Source organism: Theropithecus gelada, chromosome X (genome assembly GCF_003255815.1).
Source record: "Theropithecus gelada isolate Dixy chromosome X, Tgel_1.0, whole genome shotgun sequence".
NCBI classification, from domain to species: domain Eukaryota; kingdom Metazoa; phylum Chordata; class Mammalia; order Primates; family Cercopithecidae; genus Theropithecus; species Theropithecus gelada.
In genome coordinates this window covers 88,343,055-88,366,273 of record NC_037689.1, presented here as the reverse complement: position 1 = coordinate 88,366,273, position 23,219 = coordinate 88,343,055, and the positions used below count along the sequence as shown (strand labels likewise).

The window sequence follows — 23,219 nt, the reverse complement described above, 5'->3', positions numbered from 1 at the left end:
GTTATAGGTGAAGAAACTGAGTGATAGAAAGGCAAAAAGACTTGTCCAGGGTCACTGTGTGCTCTTTAGTAGCATAACTAGAACATGAAGCCAGGATTCTTGAAACATTCTTCTTTTTTAACACAAGTTAATACAGTTTGTGTCCTAATGAAGAAACAATTATTTAGATTTAAACAATTATTTAGAATTGAAATATTAAAAATTATAACTCTAATTTTTGCCTTTACTATGTTCCAGTTATTGTGGTAAATAGTTAATATGTATAGCCTTATTTAAGTTCTTATAACAGCCTTATAAAATGGGTAATATTATTATCTCCATTTTAAAGAGGTGAAAACCGAGGTTTAAGGGGATTAAATTACTTTAATCATAGAATCAGGAAATGGCACAGTTGGGATTTCAGTTCAGAATATCTGATTTCAGTTTTCATGCTCTTAATAGTGATGCCATATTTCAAATGTCTATATTGGAAAAAAAAAGTCTATTACTTAGCTTGCTGCTTGTTTTGTAAATAAATTTTTATTGGAACAATGATATACCTTGCGAGCTACAAAGACAAATTTGTGTAGTTATGGCAAACAGAAACTGTATGTTCTGGAAATAAAATATTTAGTAACTAGCCCTTTACAGAAAAGGTTTGCCAACCTCTGGTCCATAGACATCAACTTGAAAATGTTTTTCAAGTGACCTCCAGGAGAAGGAACCAGAAATATACCCTGGATTTGCAGAAGAGGTGGGTGCTGCTTGTATTGTCAGTGAAATTGGTGAATGAATAATACAAGCCTGGAAACCTGGCCTACCTGGCCTCCTGCAGTCTTCACTGTGTTGATTCAAGTCTATTATGACCTGTTCTTGTTGTCTTTCATGAGTCAGAGCAGAGGCCTTATCCCTTCCCCTCCCTGTCATAAATGCCTTAGAGCTTGGACTTGGATCTCAGCTTAATGAGTTTTGTCTCCACTTCCCCTTTCTTGCTTCAAGGTTCACATGTGTGCCAGGCCGATAATTCTAAGGGCTGCCGTGGCTTGGCTAAGCTTCCCTTGACCACTGAGCATTTCTAAGGGAGTTGAGGCTGGTGGCTCCTCCCTGCTTCCTACTGGTGCTTCCACCTGCCTTGGTCTGAGTTGCAGTCCATGGGGCAGCGCCTAAGTGTCTGAGCACACTTAACTTAAGAATCTCTAGTGGTTTATGACGCAGACTTTGCCCTACCAGCTCAGACTTCTGAATGTTCTCTTCCCTGGACGCTGCTCCAGACACTTTAAATTCACAAGAGGAAAATGTGCCCAGCCTGCCTGGAGAAAAGCATCTGCTCCTAGCCAAGATCTCCTCATCACAAAGTAAGAATATCAGGTGGTGGAACCTCCATCATACCTGTCCCCTTCCTATACCTGGGTCTGTTGGGTAGATGCAGTCATTTTTAGAGAGGCATAGTATTCTCAGACCTGTCGCCACAAATTGCTCCCCACTCATTCTTTTCCTATACTTTGTGTCTTTGAAACCTCTTCATCTTCTATGTTTAATATCTAGACTATACTTTCTTCATGGAATTCTAAATATGTAAATTTACAGGGCTAGGAGGGTCCATATCTAGTTTAAGACCCTCATTGTAGAAATAGAAAAAGGCCTAGAGAAGAGAAGGGAGTGGGCCAAATCCACAAAATCCACATAGCTGATTACTGCTAGAGCAAGTGGGATGAGAACCTTGGTCACTTGACTCAGGACGGTGACTTTTCACTGTTCTCTCTTTCCACCAGGAACGGTAATGACCTTTGACTTTAAACAAATCCAGACCTCAGTTTTACCCTGAATTTTTGGGAGAACGTTTAGGTTTTTTTTTTTTTTCTTTTTAGTATTTTCAATTCTTCCGTGTCTTAGTTTTTAGGGTGTTGATCTGTGTTAATCCAGGCTATCTTCTAGCTATATCTGGTTTCCTCAAGTGGAAAATGTTAAATATAGTTAATATAAAATTTCACTCTAGAATCTGTTAGAAATGACAGAGGCAAAGTTAATGTATATAAAAAAAACAAAAAATTCACCAGTGCCTGGTGGCCAGTAGACTTTCAATAATTGTGAAGTCCCTTCTACTCCCTCGAAAGGACTGTGTTTCTCCCCTAAGCAGCACAGTGTATGTGGTGGTTTCATGGTTAAAAGTTTAGACAGTCCCAGTAAATCTCTCTTCTCTTTTACTTCCTAAGTGTGTGACCTTGGACAAGCTACCTTCCCTCTCACAGCTGAATTTTCCTCAGTTGTAAAATAGAGAGAATTAGAGTATTCATCTCACAGGATAATTGTGAGACTTAAATAAGAGAATGCATGTAAAATGGTTAACATAGGACTTAGAATGTACAAAAAAACCTCTTTGTTTTACTGCCAGTTTTATTTTTACTTATGACCAAGCAGCCATGACCTCAGAATAATAGTCAGGGCTGACAATTGTGCTTCAAAGCAAGAAGGGAAACAACTGGTGACATGGAGACTCTTTCCATTTCTACCTCATTTCTTAAACGGAGCTGTTAAAATCTACCCATGAGCTTTGGCTGGCCACACTGAAAGTGCCCTCCTCTCAGCAAAGACCAATTAACAAGTTCTGAAAACAGAAGTACAACCCACCCCCTTGTAATTCCTCCTGAGATCCTAACCAGGATTTGTAAAACACCCGGATATGGGTAAAGAACCATCCCGGGTTTTGTATCAAACCAGGCCCCAGAGGAACAGGACATTCCAGTAGTTTTGTTTCTGGAAAAGAGGGCATCCAGCCCTTCCCCCTCCCTCATCCTCCCATCCCAGTAACCCCTGCCAAATTGAAATCCTGGACTTAATTTAGGAGAAAGGCCCTGTAACCAAGATACTGACTGAACATGGCTGGCGGACTCAGGCTGGAGTCTGCAGTGCAGCATTAATGGGCCGCTGACATGAATATGGAGTAGTTTTCTCTAGCAAAGGTAAGCTTTATTTTCTCTTTTCAAACCCTACTTCACCTGCCTTCCTGTGCAAAAACGTTTATTTAGTTGGGCTTAGGTGAGTCCTGGCCATTGAGAGAAAAAGTCCGTGGCCAAAAGTTGGAGGAGGTTTGGCTGGTGTGCAGGAAAGTTAAAGGAGACAATAGGCTCCTTTTGTTCCTCTCGCTAACGTAGCCAGGACCACACTGGCTTGTCTGTTTCAGGGCCAATCCTGGAGCCATACAGAGTAGTTCATTTTCCTGTGAAAACAGCTTGCTCATCTTCTGTCTCACAGGTTGAGGAATTTATTGAGGTGATGGATCTGAGGATTATATAAGTGGGAACTCAAATACTTAAAAATAACCATGTTTGGTTTCATATTTTGAGACCAGATTGGCACAGAGTAAGCCAATAAATGATAGCTGAACTAAGCTAAACATCTGAATTTGAGTAGTCTTAGTGTCTAAATAGCAAAAATCTTTTAGAAATCATTGGTTCAAATTCTTGCTATTTTTAACAACCGGCTCCCTGACTTTGAGCAAATCCCTGCACCTCTATGGTCTCAGTTTTTTATATATCACATGAGGGTGATTGAAAAAGATCGTTTCTAAAGGTTTCATGCATGTGTGAATCTATAACACGTTCAGTTTTTCATTACTCAGAATCTGTTATATGACAAGCAATCCTTTTGCTAGGGACTGAAATATCCATGGTTTTGTTTGGGCCTCAAGACAATCCTGTGAAATAAATATCATCCCATTTTTTGGATGAGATGACTAAGGCTAAAATAATTTATTGAAAGGTCACATAGCTATCACAGACAAGAGATGGGATTTGAATCAAGGTCTTTAACTTCAAATCGGTATGTTTTCTACCACAGAGTTAAGAAGGCAGAGGACCAAAAGGTGAATTTTGATGCAGGGTTTATTAGGAAGGCTGCTGAGAGATTGGAGACAGGGCCCCAAATTTGGCTCAGCATTCCTTTACTCAGTGGAGTAATCCTTTGTTTAGGATGAGCCTGTCTAGCCCAAAGTACTATAACTGAGAAAGGGAGATGGAGGAAGAGAAAAGAGCATTGTCACAATAAAGGAACAGTTTGCAAATTCCAGGGAACACAGCAATGCAAATTGTTATGAATAATAGGGACCAGACCCAGGTAACATTGGAATGACAGGAATGTAAGGTAAAGCTAAGGGAGGCTTCACTTTATATTGGCTGATCTTCTCTCCAGGTTGGCGCAAGGTTTCATTATATCTTAACTAAACTATCCAAATAGCCTAGAAATTTTCTTTCTCTTATCCTTCCTTTGAGTGCCTCTTCCTTCTGCCTTCCTTTTTAATTAATTAATTATTATTATTATTATTTTTTACTTTTTCCCAGGATTCTTTCTCAACTTACTTACTTCATTTCTCCTTTTATTTCTTCCTGTCCTTTTTCCTCATCAGTCTGGTTCTTCTCTTTTTTTTTTTTTTACCTGGAACTTTTTTTTTTTCTTTTTTTATTATACTTTAAGTTCTAGGGTACATGTGCATAACGTGCAGGTTTGTTACATATGTATACTTGTGCCATGTTGGTGTGCTGCACCCATCAACTCGTCAGCAACCATCAACTCGTCATTTACATCAGGTATAACTCCAAATGCAATCCCTCCCCGCTCCCCCATCCCTGTGATAGGCCCCGGTGTGTGATGTTCCCCTTCCCGAGTCCAAGTGATCTCATTGTTCAGTTCCCACCTATGAGGGAGAACATGCGGTGTTTGGTTTTCTGTTCTTGCGATAGTTTGCTGAGAATGATGGTTTCCAGCTGCATCCATGTCCCTACAAAGGACACAAACTCATCCTTTTTTATGGCTGCATAGTATTCCATGGTGTATATGTGCCACATTTTCTTAATCCAGTCTGTCTCTGATGGACATTTGGGTTGATTCCAAGTCTTTGCTATTGTGAATAGTGCCACAATAAACATAAATGTGCATGTGTCTTTATAACAGCATGATTTATAATCCTTTGGGTATATACCCAGTAATGGGATGGCTGGGTCATATGGTACTTCTAGTTCTAGATCCTTGAGGAATCGCCATACTGTTTTCCATAATGGTTGACCTAGTTTACAATCCCACCAACAGTGTAAAAGTGTTCCTATTTCTCCACATCCTCTCTAGCACCTGTTGTTTCCTGACTTTTTAATGATTGCCATTCTAACTGGTGTGAGATGGTATCTCATTGTGGGTTTGATTTGCATTTCTCTGATGGCCAATGATGAAGAGCATTTTTTCATGTGTCTGCTGGCTGTATGAATGTCCTCTTCTGAGAAATGTCTATTCATATCGTTTACCCACTTTTTGATGGGGTTGTTTGTTTTTTTCTTGTAAATTTATTTGAGTTCTTTGTAGGTTCTGGATATTAGCCCTTTGTCTGATGAGTAGATTGCAAAAATTTTCTCCCATTCTGTAGGTTGCCTGTTCAGTCTGATGGTAGTTTCTTTTGCTGTGCAGAAGCTCTTTAGTTTAATTAGATCCCATTTGTCAATTTTGGCTTTTGTTGCCATTGCTTTTGGTGTTTTAGACATGAAGTCCTTGCCCATGCCTATGTCCTGAAAGGTATTACCTAGGTTTTCTTCTAGGGTTTTTATGGTATTAGGTCTAACATTTAAGTCTCTAATCCATCTTGAATTAATTTTCATATAAGGAGTAAGGAAAGGATCCAGTTTCAGCTTTCTACTTATGGCTAGCCAATTATCCCAGCACCATTTATTAAATAAGGAATCCTTTCCTCATTTCTTGTTTTTCTCATGTTTATCAAACATCAGATGGCTGTAGATGTGTGGTATTATTTTTGAGGACTCTGTTCTGTTCCATTGGTCTATATGTCTGTTTTGGTACCAGTACCATGCTGTTTTGGTTACTGTAGCCTTACAGTATAGTTTGAAGTCAGGTAGTGTGATGCCTCCAGCTTTGTTCTTTTGACTTAGGATTGTCTTGGAGATGCAGGCTCTTTTTTGGTTCCATATGAACTTTAAAGCAGTTTTTTCCGATTCTGTGAAGAAACTCATTGGTAGCTTGATGGGGATGGCATTGAATCTATAAATTACCTCGGGCAGTATGGCCATTTTCACAATATTGATTCTTCCTATCCATGAGCATGGTATGTTCTTCCATTTGTTTGTGTCCTCTTTGATTTCACTGAGCAGTGGTTTGTAGCTCTCCTTGAAGAGGTCCTTTACATCCCTTGTAAGTTGGATTCCTAGGTATTTTATTCTCTTTGAAGCAATTGTGAATGGAAGTTCATTCATGATTTGGCTCTCTGTCTGTTACTGGTGTATAAGAATGCTTGTGATTTTTGCACATTGATTTTGTATCCTGAGACTTTGCTGAAGTTGCTTATCAGCTTAAGGAGATTTTGGGCTGAGACAATGGGATTTTCTAAATATACAATCATGTCATCTGCAAACAGGGACAATTTGACTTCTTCTTTTCCTAACTGAATACCCTTGATTTCTTTCTCTTGCCTGATTGCCCTAGCCAGAACTTCCAACAGTATGTTGAATAGGAGTGGTGAGAGAGGGCATCCCTGTCTTGTGCCAGTTTTCAAAGGGAATTTTTCCGGTTTTTGCCCATTCAGTATGATATTGGCTGTGGGTTTGTCATAAATAACGCTTATGATTTTGAGGTACATTCCATCAATACCGAATTTATTGAGAGTTTTTAGCATGAAGTGCTGTTGAATTTTGTCAAAGACTTTTAGTAGGCTCTGAAATTGAGGCAATAATTAATAGCCTACCAACCAAAAAAAGTCCAGAATCAGATGGATTCACAGCTGAATTCTACCAGAGGCACACGGAGGAGCTGGTACCATTCCTTCTGAAACTATTCCAATCAATAGAAAAAGAGGGAATCCTCCCTAACTCATTTTATGAGGCCAACATCATCCTGATACCAAAGCCTGGCAGAGACACAACAAAAAAAGAGAATTTTAGACCAATATCCCTGATGAACATCGATGCAAAAATCCTCAATAAAATACTGGCAAACCGGATCCAGCAGCACATCAAAAAGCTTATCCACCATGATCAAGTTGGCTTCATCCGTGGGATGCAAGGCTGGTTCAACATATGCAGATCAATAAATGTAATCCAGCATATAACCAGAACCAAAGACAAAAACCACATGATTATCTCAATAGATGCAGTCTGGTTCTTCTCTATCGGCTTAGCTGAGAAAAAAATAGCCTTGGCCAAGTGAAAAGCTTACACAGGATTTTCACATCTTTCGTATTATTTGACCTTTATTACAAACTAATGAGGGGCCCAAAGCAGAGACAATCCTCATTTAAGACAGGAGGAAACTGAGGCTCAGGAAGATAGGGACTTGTTCAAGGTCATAGAACCAATAAATGATGAATCCAGAGCTAGAACTGACTTTTTTCTTGTACCTGAACGCAGTCCACTTCACCATGAAATATCTAAGTGGCTATATTTTATTTTATTTTGTTTGTTTATTTATTTATTTATTTATTTATTTATTTATTTATTTATTGCGACCGTGTTTTGCTCTTGTTGCCCAGGCTGGAGTGCAATGGAGCGATTTCAGCTCACCACAACCTCCGCCTCCCGGGTTCAAGCGATTCTCCTGCCTCAGCCTCCCTAGTAGCTGGGATTACAAGCATGTGCCACCACGCCCGGCTAATTTTTTGTATTTTTAGTAGGGACGGGGTTTCTCCATGTTGGTCAGGCTGGTCTCGAACTCCCGACCTCAGAAGATCCGCCCACCTCGGTCTCCCAAAGTGCTGGGATTACAGGCATGAGCCACCACACCCAGCCTAATATCTAAGTGGTTACAAAGGATTTTATGGGTTTTCCATTTTTTCTGCTCTTATAGTATAAGATAAAACCAAATTAAATAGCAGCAATAACAATGACAAATTCAGATTTGAGGAGGAAAGAAAGGATGTCAATAATTAGAAGGAAGAAAAATACTTATCAGGTGCCTACTAAGTCCCAGATACTGCAAAAAGTTATCTTATTTAAATACAGAGTAAAACAGTACTTAAACCTAAGTTCGTCTGACTCAAAAGTTCTAGTTCTTTACATTATAGCATGTTGTTTCCAAGAAGAGAGTTCAGCTTGGGCTGTGTGTGTTTTCATACCTGTGTATATATTCCCGTACGCTTAGAATGTGTTACCATATATGGGAATTTATGAGTGTGCACATATTTGTTGCTATTCATAAAATGGAAAATATTTATGGCCCTGTCAAGTTTCATTTCCAAACGATTTCCTTACTTGCGATAGTAATAGCCACTAATACCTTTTGATCACTTACATATGCCCTTAAAGTACTTACAGATCTTAATTAATTTAATCCCCACAAAACTGTATGAGGTAGCTAATAGTATTAATACCATTTAAAAAATAAAGACACTGTGGTTAAATAAATGAAGAAGTTTCCCAAGTCATACAGCTAGGAAAACTGGAGCCAAGATTCACTTAGGTAGCCTGATACCAAAGCCTGTGCCCTGGATGCAAAATCGAGTAAGTATTCCTTATCTCTCAAGATCTTGAGAATTATGTAAGATGGAAGATATGAAAAACACATTGTAATCTGGAAACTGCTAGAGATATGTTAGGTGGCACTTCCCCCCACTCCCCAGATTCTATTGTCTAAGCAATTTGGATCATAAGTCACCACTGTTGAATGCTTGTTCACTGTATGCTGAAGGCCTGTACTAGTCTCTTCTAGGAATATTTTCAGTTTTATCATGTGTTTCTCCAGTTGTGGAGCTCTTGCCTGGGACAGTTTTCTGTCTAGGTAAATGAGTTCAAGGCACAACTGCTTTGTTGACACCTCTCTGAGAAAGAAGATTGAAAGGGTTCCATGTTGCATTCAGACTTGGAATGAACCAAGGACACTCCCTCCCTGTTGAGGATTCCAAGACATGACTATTTGTGTGACCATATATAGAGCTATATGTAGGATATATAGAGCTATATGTAGGTGTATATGAGTATGCCTGTGTTTCATCAGTGAATGTGAGTATTGGCAGCATGTGAAAGCTGGAAGGACTCTTTGAGAGCTCATTATATACCACATTTTTATGGTTCTGCACTTAGATTACCAAACTTCTGTGACTCCCTCAAAAAGTAAGAACTATATAGTCCAGCTTTATATAGTCAATTATTTTATAGATGGGAAAAATGAGGTGAAGAAACTTGCCTAAATTCACCCTGAACAAGTATTAGAACTTGAACCAGACCCAACTGATGGAAAAATGTATGCTTGTGTTTCTTTATGTCACTTTAACAATAGCTGTTATTGCCCATCTACTTGGCCTTCATCACCATGTCTGGTAATAGATACACAGCGACCTCTAAAAAATGACATTCTCTCTTAAGGAGTGTGTAGTCCAATCTGAGAAATGAAGACAGTTCACGAAGCAGGTCATGAGATGGAAAGGTAACAATAGTACAGAGTCTGACTTAATCTAATTGGGTGCTAGTAAGTAGCCCTTCAGAGGATAGTGATATGGAGAGGCTAGAGGTGGCCTTCTGGAGCAGTAAGTATTCAAATTAACCCTTGGAGTAGGAAAATAGAAAGTATGATGCATGGGAGACTGTAGAGATGAATTAGCAAACTGTAGCCAGGAGGGAAAAGGAAGAGGAAGGCAACCAGTAGTTACTACTGCCTACTATGTTCCAAACATGGATTATACTTGTCCCTTTCATGTAAGCTTTCTGATTTATTTCTCCAAGGCTGGTATTATTATACCCATTTTACGGATGAGAAAACCGGTTCTGAGTGGTTAAGAAATTCTCAAGGCTACACAGCTGGTCAGTAGGAGAGCCAGGTTTTGGAATAAAGAACCACAAAACAGATCCTCTCTTACATCAAGGGCTTTCTGCCAAATATAATATGGAATCTAGGGATTAACACTTGGGTCACTGCTGCATATGGAGAGGACTGGGAGTTTGTGAAGTAGTCTATAAGTTTGTTTCTTAAAAAGGGTAAATATCTGGGCATTTTCTATCCATATGTAAATCTGTGCATACATTTGATTCTCTATTTTTTATTAACAATGCCTATTTCATGTGCTTGGGTTGAAGATTTAGTGAAATAATTTATATAAAGCACTGGACATGGTGCTACTATGTAATAATCTCTCAGTGAATAGTAGCCATGATCATCATTATCATTAATACAATCTATTAGGTATATTTCTGCCTACATGAGTATGTGTGTCTGTTTGTAAAATGATTGTAACTGCATGTAATTGCTTGTTTCAGAATGTATGTGTTTTTTTCACAAATATGGCTGTAGCTATGGGCATATGTATGTTCTCTGTGTATATACATGTGAGTGTGCAAGTATATTTTTGTGGAAGGTAATACAGCATGGTGATTATGCTGGAGCCACACTTCCTGAGCTCAAATCCCAACTCTACCGATTTTTATCTAGATGGCTTTGGGCAAACTACTTTACACCTCTGTTCTGCAGTTTCTCTATTGTAATAAGGGGATAATAATGGTGTCTACTTCATAGGGTGGTTGTGCGGAATAAATGATTTAATCTGTGTAAAACACTTGGAACAGGTGCACCATGCACATACAATAAATATAGCTTTATTATTATTATTATTATTGTCCTGAAGTTGACTAAGATTTTATGTAACAGAGTGATTTTATGTGTAAATGGAAGTGTGTGCATCTCTGCTTTTAGGTAAGACTACATGTACCTGTGTGTGCAAGTTTATGTATTTATGTAATGCTGTCCATGTTTCTGTGTTTGACTGTAACTGTGTATGGTATCACTGAGTGCTTCGTCCTAGTCCCAGGAAATCTAACGTCCTGACTTATGCATTGAAGTGAGAGGTTAGAATCTTGGGTCTGCTTCTGACTCAGGATTAGACCTATGAAATGAGTTTATGAATAGCCTTGGGAATCAGCAGACAACATTTCTTCTGAGAAGTTCAAAATACTTCCCTCACATACTATCGTTTATTTTTGGTTCATTGTTAACTTTTGAAGTATAATACACATAAAGTGCACAAATCTTGTTTATAGCTCAATGTATCTTCATAAACTGAGCACGCTTTTTCAACCAGCATGTAGATCAAGAAACAGAGCATTACTTAGAAGCCCTCCTCTTCCCTTCCCAGTCACAGAATCCTACTCCAAGGCAAACATTATCCTTACTTCTACCAGTATAGAGTATGTTGGCCTGATTTTGTACTTTATTTAAATGAAATCATACAATATGTACTATTTTGTGTCTATTTTTTTAAACATTACATTTGTCATAGTCATTCATATTGTTGTGTGTAGTTGCAGTTTGTTCATTATTATTGCTATAAAGAATTTCATTTTATGAATAAAATGCAATGTGTTCATTCATGATAGTGTTCGTGAACATTTTGACTGTTTCTATTTTGGGTTTATGAATATTCTAGTAAATATTTTTTGGTAAATTCTCACTTGTTGTTAAGTACAATTTAGAGAGGATAGGAAGTGGCAACAATGAGTGTTCCCCTTTTGCCTATGGGAAAACAGAGGCAAAGGGAGAATTAGTGTTAGCGGCCCAATAAGGCTTCTGGTGCCTGTTTCCTGATTCTTGGGAGAGAGAACATTCTTCCTGCTACACCTTTGAAAAAACAGGGGCATGGATGCAGCTGGAAACCATCATTCTTAGCAAACTATCACAAGAACAGAAAACCAAACACCGCATGTTCTCACTCATAGGTGGGAACTGAACAATGAGATCACTTGGACTCGGGAAGGGGAACATCACACACTGGGGCCTATCATGGGGAGGGGGCAGGGGGAGGGATTTCATTGGGAGTTATACCTCATGTAAATGACCAGTTGATGGGTGCTGACGAGTTGATGGGTGCAGCACAGCAACATGGCACAAGTATACATATGTAACAAACCTGCACGTTATGCACATGTACCCTAGAACTTAAAGTATAATAATAAAAAATAAATAAATAAATAAATAAAAAATAAAAATTAAAAAAAAAAAAAAAGAAAAAACTGGATCCAGATCTCTCTTCTGAAGGAACTAGTAATACCCGATTAGCAGCATGGGTGACTTTTTAACTATGCCCTTCAAAATCCAATCACTGAACACTTATTGAACCAGAAGGAATCAGGTAAGCTAAAGAAACTGGGCTAATTGGGTTTTGCTTTCTCAGTCACTCAATCTGGCTCATGCCTCTTCAGTTTTCTGGACACGTAGAAAGCCCTTTTGTTCTCTTTCTTCTACACCAGCAGTTTTTATTTGCCTGTTTCCCAGAGTAATGTGGGCCATGGAGTCAGGCCACCTCCTCTGGGCTCTGCTGTTCATGCAGTCCTTGTGGCCTCAACTGACTGATGGAGCCACTCGAGTCTACTACCTGGGCATCCAGGATGTGCAGTGGAACTATGCTCCCAAGGGAAGAAATGTCATCACGAACCAGCCTCTGGACAGTGACATGTAGGTTTAATTTCTTGTGGTATTTGTGGGGAAGTTGTGGGAGCACCCTTGAGGTCAGGAAGTAGCCTCTTGTGGCCCCTTTCCCTGGATGTGGTAGCCTCCAACTCCTGATCACTCCGAGCTGTGCATACTTAATAGCATATTTCCTGGGAAGAAGGCTAGTTGACTCAGAAGCCAGTATTTCATCTGGAGTTTGCCATAACATTTTTAGAGTCTTAAAGAGAATTCTATATTTGCTGTTTTCTAATCTGAAACCCACAATGTTTACTTATTTAATAAAAGCTGTTTGATTTTAAAAAAGAATAATGAAATATATACAGTGTTTATAAGATGTATGTGTGGGAGCTATGCTTCTATAGTTTGGTGAAGCTACTGTATATTTATTTCAGATATGTGAAAATGTAAAAAAGGAAAGTAAACCTTAGAATCAAGGAATTAATGGTAATAGCTCTCACTTATGTAATACTCTGTGATACAGACCATACTAGAAATTTACATTCTTTGTCTCAACTCTCACAAAAACTCTAGAAGGTAAGTATGTGTGTAGTTATTTTATAGATGAGAAAACTGAGGCTCAGGGAGGGCAAGTGACTTATCCAAGTCCTATAACTAGTAAACGAAAGAGATAGGATTTGGACCTGGATAATGTGAATGTAAACTAATGCTCTTCTCACCACTCTGTCCCTCATAGATCCCACAGGAGTCACCTTTCCTGATCTTAGAAAATAGCAAGTGCTCCACAAATATCTGTTAAAGAATAAATGAATGTACGAAAAAATCTTTTGTGACCGTGACTCATTTTTTCTCTCCAAAGCTTTGGAGTTTTCCAAAGTTGATTGTAACATCTCTGAGTTCTCTGAGAAGAATTAGAGTATAGTAGGAATAACAATTCTGTCTTTTTTGACACAAAGTATTCATCTAGTTTCAGAGTCAGAGTCCTTGTATTAATTTTTTTGAGGGAATAAATTCATTATCTTCCATCCCTAGTACTTTGAAGTAATAGTCCATATTTATTGAGCTTTTACTATTTGCCACTGTCCTAAGCTCTTCGTGTATTTGAATGTCTTTTAGTCACCAATAAAAGCTCTCTGAGTTAGGAACTATGATTATTTTCATTTTACAGATGGGCAAATTGTGTACGGAGTAGTTAAATAACTTGTTCAACATCCCACTAATTTGGAAGTGACAGAGTACGCAATCAGTCCAAGTGGCTTGGCTCCAAAGTTTGGAGTTATAACCACTATGCCCTAAAGTCTCCCATATGTCTCAGAATGATGTTAAGTCAGGCTACGTCGACGAAGAGTCGATCACTTAAAGAGTCAGTCCACAGTTGGTTGTCTCTTTGTTACTATATATTGTGTCAAACTATGTGAAATTGCCTTTTATGTGGGTTTAAAGTGGTCAAATATCAGCAATTTCATATGCTGATATTTGAAATTTTTAACAGTTAAATCTAAAACTTTAGTGTTTTGATCAGTACAATCCCGTTTCCTCTTATTTTGTCCTAAACAAAGATATTCACTTTTTGGCCAGTCTCCTCTGGAAAAGGAGCCTTCCAAGGCTTGAAGATGGGGGGCAAAATTATGACTCTCTTTCTTCTTTCCCAGAGTGGCTTCCAGCTTCTTAAAGTCTGACAAGAACCGGATAGGGGGAATCTACAAGAAGACCATCTATAAGGAATACAAGGATGACTCATACACAGATGAAGTGGCCCAGCCTGCCTGGTTGGGCTTCCTGGGGCCAGTGTTGCAGGCTGAAGTGGGGGATGTCATTCTTATCCACCTGAAGAATTTTGCCACTCGTCCCTATACCATCCACCCTCATGGTGTCTTCTACGAGAAGGACTCCGAAGGTAAACCATTTTGCCGTTTCTTTCCCCCATGCCCAACAAATATCACTTTTCCTTTACTGCCATTTGAAGGAGAAGAGTTGGCAGTGAAGATTGTCTTTTCTTCCTATTTATCTGAGGTGGCAAAGACTCTCCTCAGAGTAAACAAGGGTGGGCACTGGTATCAGCTCTGCCATTCATATATTGTGTGACTTGGACAAGTCATTGTCTCTCTCTAGGTCTCAGATTCCTTCTCAGAAATGTGAAGACACAGTCTACCTCTTAACACAAGGAACTATTTGAATGGCATTTCCATAGAATATTTGAATATTCTATGAAAAGAAAAGAGAATGCTATAAATGTGAAGGATTGTCATCCTAGTGTCACAGTCTTCTGAAAGTTCCATTTCGTTTTTCCCTAAAGGGGAGTTCAGCTTATTTATCTCTACTTCCCTTATTCCTGGCCCAGTGATTTATAATACTGACAACAGTGAGTGAGAGGAATAGAAAGGGAAGTCAGAAGACTCTGGCTGGGCCACTGAATCCCTGTATGATCCTGGACAAGTTGCTTTTCCTTAGTTTTCTCTTCCATACAATGGAGAAGCAAACCAACTATTCATTAAGGTGACTGTAGACTGAAATTGTGTGATTGCCTGCTTTTTTTTTTTTTTTTTTAAGTGAGTGCTTGAAGGGAGGGAATCATGTCTTCTTCCTTGCTTCTATGCCACCAGCTTTATGCTATGACATTACCAGATCAGGCCGAGCTGTACTTTTCCTAGCCATAGAACTTTTCAAGTGGCTACAATCTTTCCACCCATTGTTAATGTGAGGACTGGATTTTTTAGGTTAAATGTTACCTAAATCTGTGCTTTCCTTAGGTTGTGAGGAACACTATGCAAGTCATTAGAATGCTACATTTTATAAGACCGGACCTAGGGTTCTACAGGTCAGCTGTGTCTTAATTTATGTATTTGCCATGGTCCCTCACTTATTCTGGGCCTGGGCATGTGCAATTTCATTTCTAGGTTCCCTATATCCAGATGGCTCCTCTGGGCCATTGAAAGCCGATGACTCTGTTCCCCCAGGGGGCAGCCATATCTACAACTGGACCATTCCAGAAAGCCATGCACCCACCGATGCTGACCCAGCGTGCCTCACCTGGATCTACCATTCTCATGTAGATGCTCCACGAGACATTGCAACTGGCCTAATTGGGCCTCTCATCACCTGTAAAAGAGGTACAGGTCCCAAGGATAAGCTATGAGGTGCAGTTTGGGACATCTAGGGGTAGCAGTGATATGGTTGAACCACCTACATATTGGGCAGCAGCTTGAGGAGTGCTAATTCAGCACTCTTGTTTATTAGCAAGGAAAATCTCTGCTAAACTCACTTTCCACTATTATTTTTTTCAATTTCATTACTTTTTTCTTTGTTTGTGGGTTAGGAACAATTTTTTTTTTTTTCAATAGGTTATTGTGGTGCAGGTGGTATTTGGTTACATGAATAAGTTCTTTAGCGGTGATTTGTGAGATTTTGGTGCACCTATCTCCTGAGCACTACACACTACACCCTATTTGTAGCCTTTTATCCCTCGCCCACCTCCCAGCCTTTTCCCCAAATCCCCAAAGTCCATTGTATCATTCTTATTCTTTTGCACCCTCATAGCTTAACTCCCACATGTCAGTGAGAACATACAATGTTTAGTTTTCCATTCCTGAGTTACTTCACCTACAATAATAGTCTTCAATCTCATCCAGGTCACTGCAAATGCCATTAATTCATTCCTTTTTATGGCTGAGTTAGTCCATCGTGTATGTGTGTGTGTATATATATATATATACACACACCACAGTTTCTTTATTCACTTGTTGATTGATGGGTATTTGAGTTCGTTCCATGATTGATTTTGCAATTGTGAATTGTGCCACTATAAACATGCATGTGCAAATATCTTTTTTGTATAATGACTTCTTTTCCTCTGGGTAGATACCCAGTAGTGGGATTGCTGGATCAAATGGTAATTCTACTTTTAGTTCATTAAGCAATCTCCACACTGTTTTCCATGTGGCTCTACTAGTTTACATTTCCACCAGCAGTGTAGAAGTAACTGTTCCCTGTTCACCACATCCAAGCCAACATCTACTGTTTTTTGATTTTTTGATTTTGGTCATTCTTGCAAGAGTAAGGTGGTAGTGCACTGTGGTTTTGACTTGCAATTCGCTAATCATTAGTGATGTTGAGGATTTTTTCATATGTTTGTTGGCCATTTGTATATCTTGTTGTGAGAATTGTCTATTCCTGTTCTTAGCCCACTTTTTGATGAGATTGTTCGTTTGTTTTTTTCTTGTTGATTTGTTGGAGTTCACTGTAGATTCTGGATATTAGTCCTTTGTCAGACGTATGGATTGTGAAGATTTTTTCCCACTCTGTGGGTTGTCTGTTTACTCTGCTGACTGTTCCTGTTAGCGTGCAAAAACTCTTTAGTTTAATTAAGTCCCAACTGTTTTTCTTTGTTTTTATTGCATTTGCCTTTGGGTTCTTACGCATGAAATCCTTGCCTAAGCCAATGTCTAGAAGGATTTATCTAATGTTTTCTTCTAGAACTTTTATAGTTTTAGGTTTTATATTTAAGTCCTTAATTCATCTTGATTTGATTTTTGTATAAGGTGAGAGATAAGGATCCAGTTTCTTTCTCTTACATGTGCTAGCCAATTATCTCAGTACCATTTGTTGAAAAGGGTGTCTTTACTCTACTTTATGTTTTTGTTTGCTCTGTCAAAGATCAGTTGGCTGTAAGTATTTGGGTTTATTTCTGAGTTCTCTATTCTGTTCCATTGGTCCAAGTGCCTATTTTTATAGCAGTACCATGTTGTTTTGGTGAAATGGCCTTATAGTATAGTTTGAAATCAGGTAGTGTGATGCCTCCAGATTTGTTCTTTTTGCTTAGTATTGCTTTGGCTATGCGGACACTTTTTTGGTTCCGTATGAATTTTAGAATTGTTTTTCTAATTCTGTGAAGAATGATGGTGGTATTTTAATGGGAATTGCATTGGATTTGTAGATCGCTTTTGGCAGTGTGGTTATTTTCACAATATTGATCCTAACCAAACATGAGCAAGGATGTGTTTCCATTTGTCTGCGTCATCTATGATTTCTTTCGGCAGTGTTTTGTAGTTCTCCTTGTAGAGGTCTTTCACCTCCTCAGTTAGGTATAGTCCTAAGTATTTATTTATTTGTTTGTTTTTTTGTTTGTTTTTGCAGCTGTTGTAAAAGGGGTTGAGTTCTTGATTTGATTCTCTGCTTGGTCACTGGTAGTGTATAGAAGAGCTACAGATTTGTGTATATTTATCTTATATCCAGAAACTTTGCTGAATTCTTTTATCAGTTCTAGCAGCTTCTGGAGGAGTCCAATTTAGGGTTTTCAAGGTAAACTATCATATCATCAGCAAACAGTGACAGTTTAACTTCCTCTTTACAGATTTGGATGCCCTTTATTTCTTTCTCTTGTCTGATTTCTCTGGCTAGGACTTCCAGTACTAAGTTGAAGAGGAGTGGTGAGAGTGGGCATCCTTGTCTTATTCCAGGTCTCAAAGGGAATGCTTTCAAGTTTTCCACATTCAGTATAATATTGGCTGTGGATTTGTCATATATAGCTTTTATTATATTGGAGTTTGTCCCTTGTATACCAATTTTTCTGAGAGTTTTAATCATAAAGGAATGTTGGATTTTGTCGAATGCATTTTCTGCATCTATTGTGAGGATCATGTGATTTTTAAAAAATTCTGTTCACGTGGTGCATGTTCTCACTCATAGGTGGGAACTGAATAATGAGATCACTTGGACTCGGGAAGGGGAACATCACACACCGGGGCCTATCATGGGGAGAGGGGAGGGGGGAGGGATTGCATTGGGAGTTATACCTGATGTAAATGATGAGTTGATGGGTGCTGACGAGTTGATGGGTGCAGCACACCAATATGGCACAATTATACATATGTAACTAACCTGCACGTTATGCACATGTACCCTAGAACTTAAAGTATAATAATAATAATAATAATAATAATAATAATAATAATTCTGTTCATGTGGTGCATCACATATATTGACTTGCATATGTTAAACCATTCTTGCATCCCTTTCATACCCATCAAGTTAGTATGAAACCCACTTGATCACAGTGGATTATCTTTTTGATATGTTGTTGGATTCCATTAGCTAGTATTTTGCTAAGAATTTTAGGACCTATGTTCATCAGAGATATCGGTCCTAGTTTTCTTTTCTGGTTATGTTCTTTCCTGGTTTTGGTATTAGGGTGTTGCTGGCTTCATAGAATCAATTAAGGAGAGTTTCTTCTTTCTCTCTCTTGTGAAATAGTGTCAAAAGGATTGGTACCAATTCTTCTTTGAATGTCTGGTAGAATTCCACTGTGAATCCATCTAGTCCTGGAGTTTTTTGGTTGGTAATTTTTTAACTGCCATTTTAATCTTGCTGCTTGTTACTGGTGTATTCAGGGTATCAAATTCTTTCTGGTTTAATCTAGAAGGATTGTATTTTTACAGGAATTTATCTATCTCTTTTGAGTCTCTAGTTTGGTGCATAAAGGTGTTCATAGTAGCTTTGAATCTTTTGTATTTCTGTGGTGTCAGTTGTAATATCTCCCCTTTCATTTCTTAATGAGATCATTTGGATTTTCTCTCTTCTTTTCTTGGTTAATCTTGCTAGTGGTATATCAATTTTATTTATTTTTTTCAAAGAACCAGCTTTTTGTTTCATTTATCTTTTGTATTTTTTTTTGTTTCAATTTCCTTTAGTTCTTCTCTGATCTTGGTTATTTCCTTTCATCTCTAGTGTTTGGGTTTGGTTTGTTCTTGTTTCTCTAGTTCCTTGAGGTGTGACCTTAGAACGTCAGTTTGCACTCTTTGAATCTTTTTGATGTAGGCGTTTAGAGCTATGAAATTGCCTCTTAGCATCACTCTTGCTGTATCACAGAGGCTTTTATACGTTGTGTTATTATTGTCAGTCAGATCGAAGAATTTTTAAATTTCCACCTTGATTTCATTTTTTGCCCAATGCTCATTCAGGAGCAGATTAATTTCCATTTATTTCCATGGTTTTGAAGGTTCCTTTCAGAGTTGATTTCCAGTTTTATTCTACAGTGATCCGAGAGAGTGCTTGATATAATTTCAATTTTCTTAAATTTATTGAGGCTTGTTTTATTGCCTATCATATTATCTATCTTGGAGAAAGTTCCATGCGCGGTTGAATAGAATGTGTAATCTGCGTTTGTTGGATGAAATATTCTGTATATATCTGTTAAGCCTATTTGTTCCAAAGTATAGTTTAAGTCTGTTGTTTCTTTGTTGACTTTCTGCCTTGGTGACCTGTCTAGTGCTGTCAATGGAGTATTGAAGTCTCCCACTATTATTGTGTTGCTGTGTATGGCATTTCTTAGGTCTATTAGTAACTGCTTTATAAATTTGGGACCTCCAGTGTTAGGTGCATATATGTTTAGGATTGTAATATTTTCCTCATGGACAAGGCCTTTTACCATTATATAATGTCCCTCTTTGTCCCTTTTAACTGTTGTTGCTTTCATGTTTGTTTTGTCTGATATGAGAATAACTTCTCCTACTCACTTTTGGTTTCCTTTTGCATGAAATACCTTTTTCCACCCCTTAACTTTAAGTTTATGTGAGTCCTTATGTGTTAGGTGAGTCTCCTGAAGCAGGAGATGGTTGGTGATTTCTTATCCATTTTGCATTTTTGTATTTTTTAAGTGGGGCATTTAGGCCATTTACATTCAATGTTAGTATTGAGATATGAGGTACCATTGCATTCATCGTGCTATTTGTTGCCTGTGTACCTTGGGTTTTTTTTTGTTTTGTTTTATTTTGTTTTTGCTTTTTGAATTTTATTTTTGTTTCATAGGTCCTGTGTGATTGATTTATGTTTTCAAGAGTTTCCATTTTTATGTATTTTCTGGATTTGTTTAAATATTTAGAACTCATTTTAGCAGTTCTTGTAGTGGTGGCTTGGTAGTGGCAAATTCTCTCAGCATATGTTTGTCTGAAAAAGACTGTACCTTTCCTTCATATATGATGCTGAGTTTTGCTTGATACAAAATTCTTGGCTGGTAATTGTTTTGTTTGAGGAAGCTGAAGATAGAGCCACAATCCCTTCTAGCCTGTAGGGTTTCTGCTGAGAAATATGCTGTTTATCTGATAGGTTTTCCTTTATAGGTGACCTGGTGTTTTTGTCTCACAGCTCTTAAGATTCTTTCCTTCTTTGTCTTAACTTTATATAGCCTGATGACAATGTCCCTAGGGGATAATGTTTTTGTGATGAATTTTCCAGGTGTTCTTTGTGCTTCTTGTATTTGGATGTCTAGGTCTCTAGCAAGGCCAGGGAAGTTTTCCCCTATTACTCCTCCAAATATGTTTCCCAAACTTTTAGAATTCCCTTCTTCCTCGGGAATAGCAATTATTCTTAGGTTTGGTCATTTAACATAATCCCAGACTTCTTGGAGGCTTTGTTCATGTTTTCTTATTCTTTTTTCTTTGTCTTTGTTGGATTGGGTTAATTTGAAGACCTTGTCATCAGCCTTCGAATTTTTTTCTTCTACTTGTTCAATTCTATTGCTGAGACTTTCCAAAGGATTTCGCATTTTTATAAGTGTGTCCAATGTTTCCTGAAGTTTTGATTGTTTTTTCTTTATGCTATCTATTTCCTTGAATATTTCTCCCTTCACTTCTTATTTTTGTAGCTGTTGTTGTTTTTTCTTTATTTCCTTTCATTAGGCTTCACCTTTCTCTGGTGCCTCCCTGATTAGCTTAATAGCTAACCTCCTGAATTCTTTTTCAGGTAAATCAGGGATTTTTTTTTTTTTTTTAAATCTTGGTTTGGATCCATTGCTGGTGAGCTAGCGTGATTTTTTGGGGGTGTTAAAGAACCTTGTTTTGTCATATTACCTGAGTTGGGTTTCTGGTTCCTTCTCATTTGAGTGAGCTCTGTCAGAGGGAAGGTCTAGGGCTCAAGGCTGTTCTTCAGGTTCTTTTGTCTCAAAGGGTGTTCCCTTGATCTCTCCCTTCTTTTTTATGGATGCGGCTTCCTGTGAGCTGAGCTCCAGTGATTGTTGTCTCTCTTTTGGGTCTAGCCACCCAGCAAGTCTACCTGACTCTGGACTGATACTGGAGGTTGTCTGCACAGAGTCCTGTGATGTGAACTGTGTATGGGTCTCTCTGCTGTGAATACCAGTGCAGTATTTGGGGTGTCTCCCGAGTCCTGCAGGAGCAGTCCATTTCCTTCAGAGGGTCTGTGGGTCTTCTTGGGATTCCTGGTGTGTTCATGCAGGGTGCTGGAGCTAAAATTCATGATACAAGCCTCCACATGCTGCTCTGTCCGTTCAAGTCTGAGCTGCAATCTAGTCCTGACTCTTGTCCACCATGATGATCGTAGGAACCTTTTTTAAAATTATTGTTATTAAAAACAACAAAACACCGAACTTTTCTCCTTTTTATTTTTTGTTGTTTCACTTTTAAATCTCAAATTAGTCATTATAGGAGTCAAGTCACATTGAAATCAGATATGTGGTAAGAGTTTAGATATGGATAAGATTGAAAGTGTGGTCATCAGGGTTTGGGAGGATTTTGCTGGTAATAGGACATGCTCCAGGAAGAGTCAGACTTGAAGACCAGAGGGTGGCAGGAATGTGGTCAGGTTTAGGCCCTGGGTTGAAGACATAGGCAGGGATGGTGGGAGGGAATTATTGTAGATTCTATGTGTCTTAACATCAAGTCCTAGGTTCAACTGAATTGGTGGTTTTAAATGGGGAGTTCGGAAATAGAAATTAACCCAAGAAGGTTATATCTGCTTTTCTGTTGCTTACAGATTCTTAAGGCCCCTCTCTTTCTATTCCTTTCTTATGAGTACCCCTTTCAACTTACTATTGCTAAGGAAAGGATTTTCTCAAGGGAAACTTTCTTACTTGCTCTAGGAGCCCTGGATGGGAACTCCCCTCCTCAACGGCGGGATGTAGACCATGATTTCTTCCTGCTCTTCAGTGTGGTAGATGAGAACCTCAGTTGGCATCTCGATGAGAACATTGCCACTTACTGCTCAGATCCTGCTTCAGTGGACAAAGAAAATGAAACATTTCAGGAGAGCAATAAGATGCATGGTGAGTTGGGAAAAGGTGGCCACATTGTGACAGGGAACATTGTTGGAGGGTATCCACTGGGCCTAGTATTTGGTGGATGCTTTCACATACATAATCCTTTTTAGTCATCACAAGGACAAGGAGTAGTAGATGGCTCTTCCCTGTTTTACATGTGAGGACACGAAGGCTCCTAAGATTATGCAGCAGATAAATGGCACAGCTAAAATTCCAACCCTGATCTCTCTGACTACATAGATTGTGCTCTTGCCCTTAGGCTATTCTGCCTCATAATGTAGAATAGCACACAGGCTGATGACGGCCTGTGGAATAGCACACAGCCTAAAGTTATATAGTATATACTCAATTACTTTGCTGTGGGTTTCCCACTGATACAATTAATTAATATTGATTTGTTTTAAAAAGGAAGAAGTTAGCAAAATTATCCACTTTGAGGAGAAAAATGGTTGCTTTCAAGCTACCTTGTTTATATCTCCCATCCTACTCTGTGCTTATGTCTATAAGGGCATTGACCATATTAATTAAATTAAAAAAGAAACTAAAGGCACAGAAGATCTGAGGCATGAATAGTGAACTGATTTTAGGAATATAAACAAGTCGATTTTGTTTTTATTTCATTAAGGAAGTCATTTACTGGCCACTGGTGACAGGGGTGGGCTAAAAACCATACAGCCCCAAAATGAGGCGGAAATTCAGAAGGAAGATGTAAAGGATGGCTTGGACAGCTCAACTTTCTCTTGAATTTTATGCCAATTGATTATAATAGCCATGTTAATTAGTCAGCCAGTTTGACAATTGTCCTGTTGAAATTTTT

At 38.5% G+C, this 23,219-nt stretch overlaps 1 protein-coding gene across 4 annotated transcripts in view; it reads left to right on the top strand.

Annotated features, from left to right (window-relative positions):
* The first annotated feature begins 1,001 nt into the window (after window positions 1-1,001).
* The window catches only part of HEPH (hephaestin), a 100,063-nt gene continuing 77,845 nt past the window's right edge, over window positions 1,002-23,219 (top strand). For 2 of the 4 annotated variants that reach the window (XM_025373230.1, XM_025373229.1), the window contains exons 1-5: window positions 2,699-2,939; window positions 12,223-12,402; window positions 14,010-14,254; window positions 15,255-15,467; window positions 22,226-22,408. In XM_025373230.1, coding sequence (XP_025229015.1) covers window positions 12,227-12,402; window positions 14,010-14,254; window positions 15,255-15,467; window positions 22,226-22,408 — 817 coding nt within the window. In that variant the 5' untranslated portion in view covers window positions 2,699-2,939; window positions 12,223-12,226. Of the gene's footprint in view, window positions 1,335-2,698; window positions 2,940-12,222; window positions 12,403-14,009; window positions 14,255-15,254; window positions 15,468-22,225; window positions 22,409-23,219 lie in introns of those variants that run through there. The other 2 variants (XM_025373228.1, XM_025373231.1) reach the window with 2 other exon arrangements.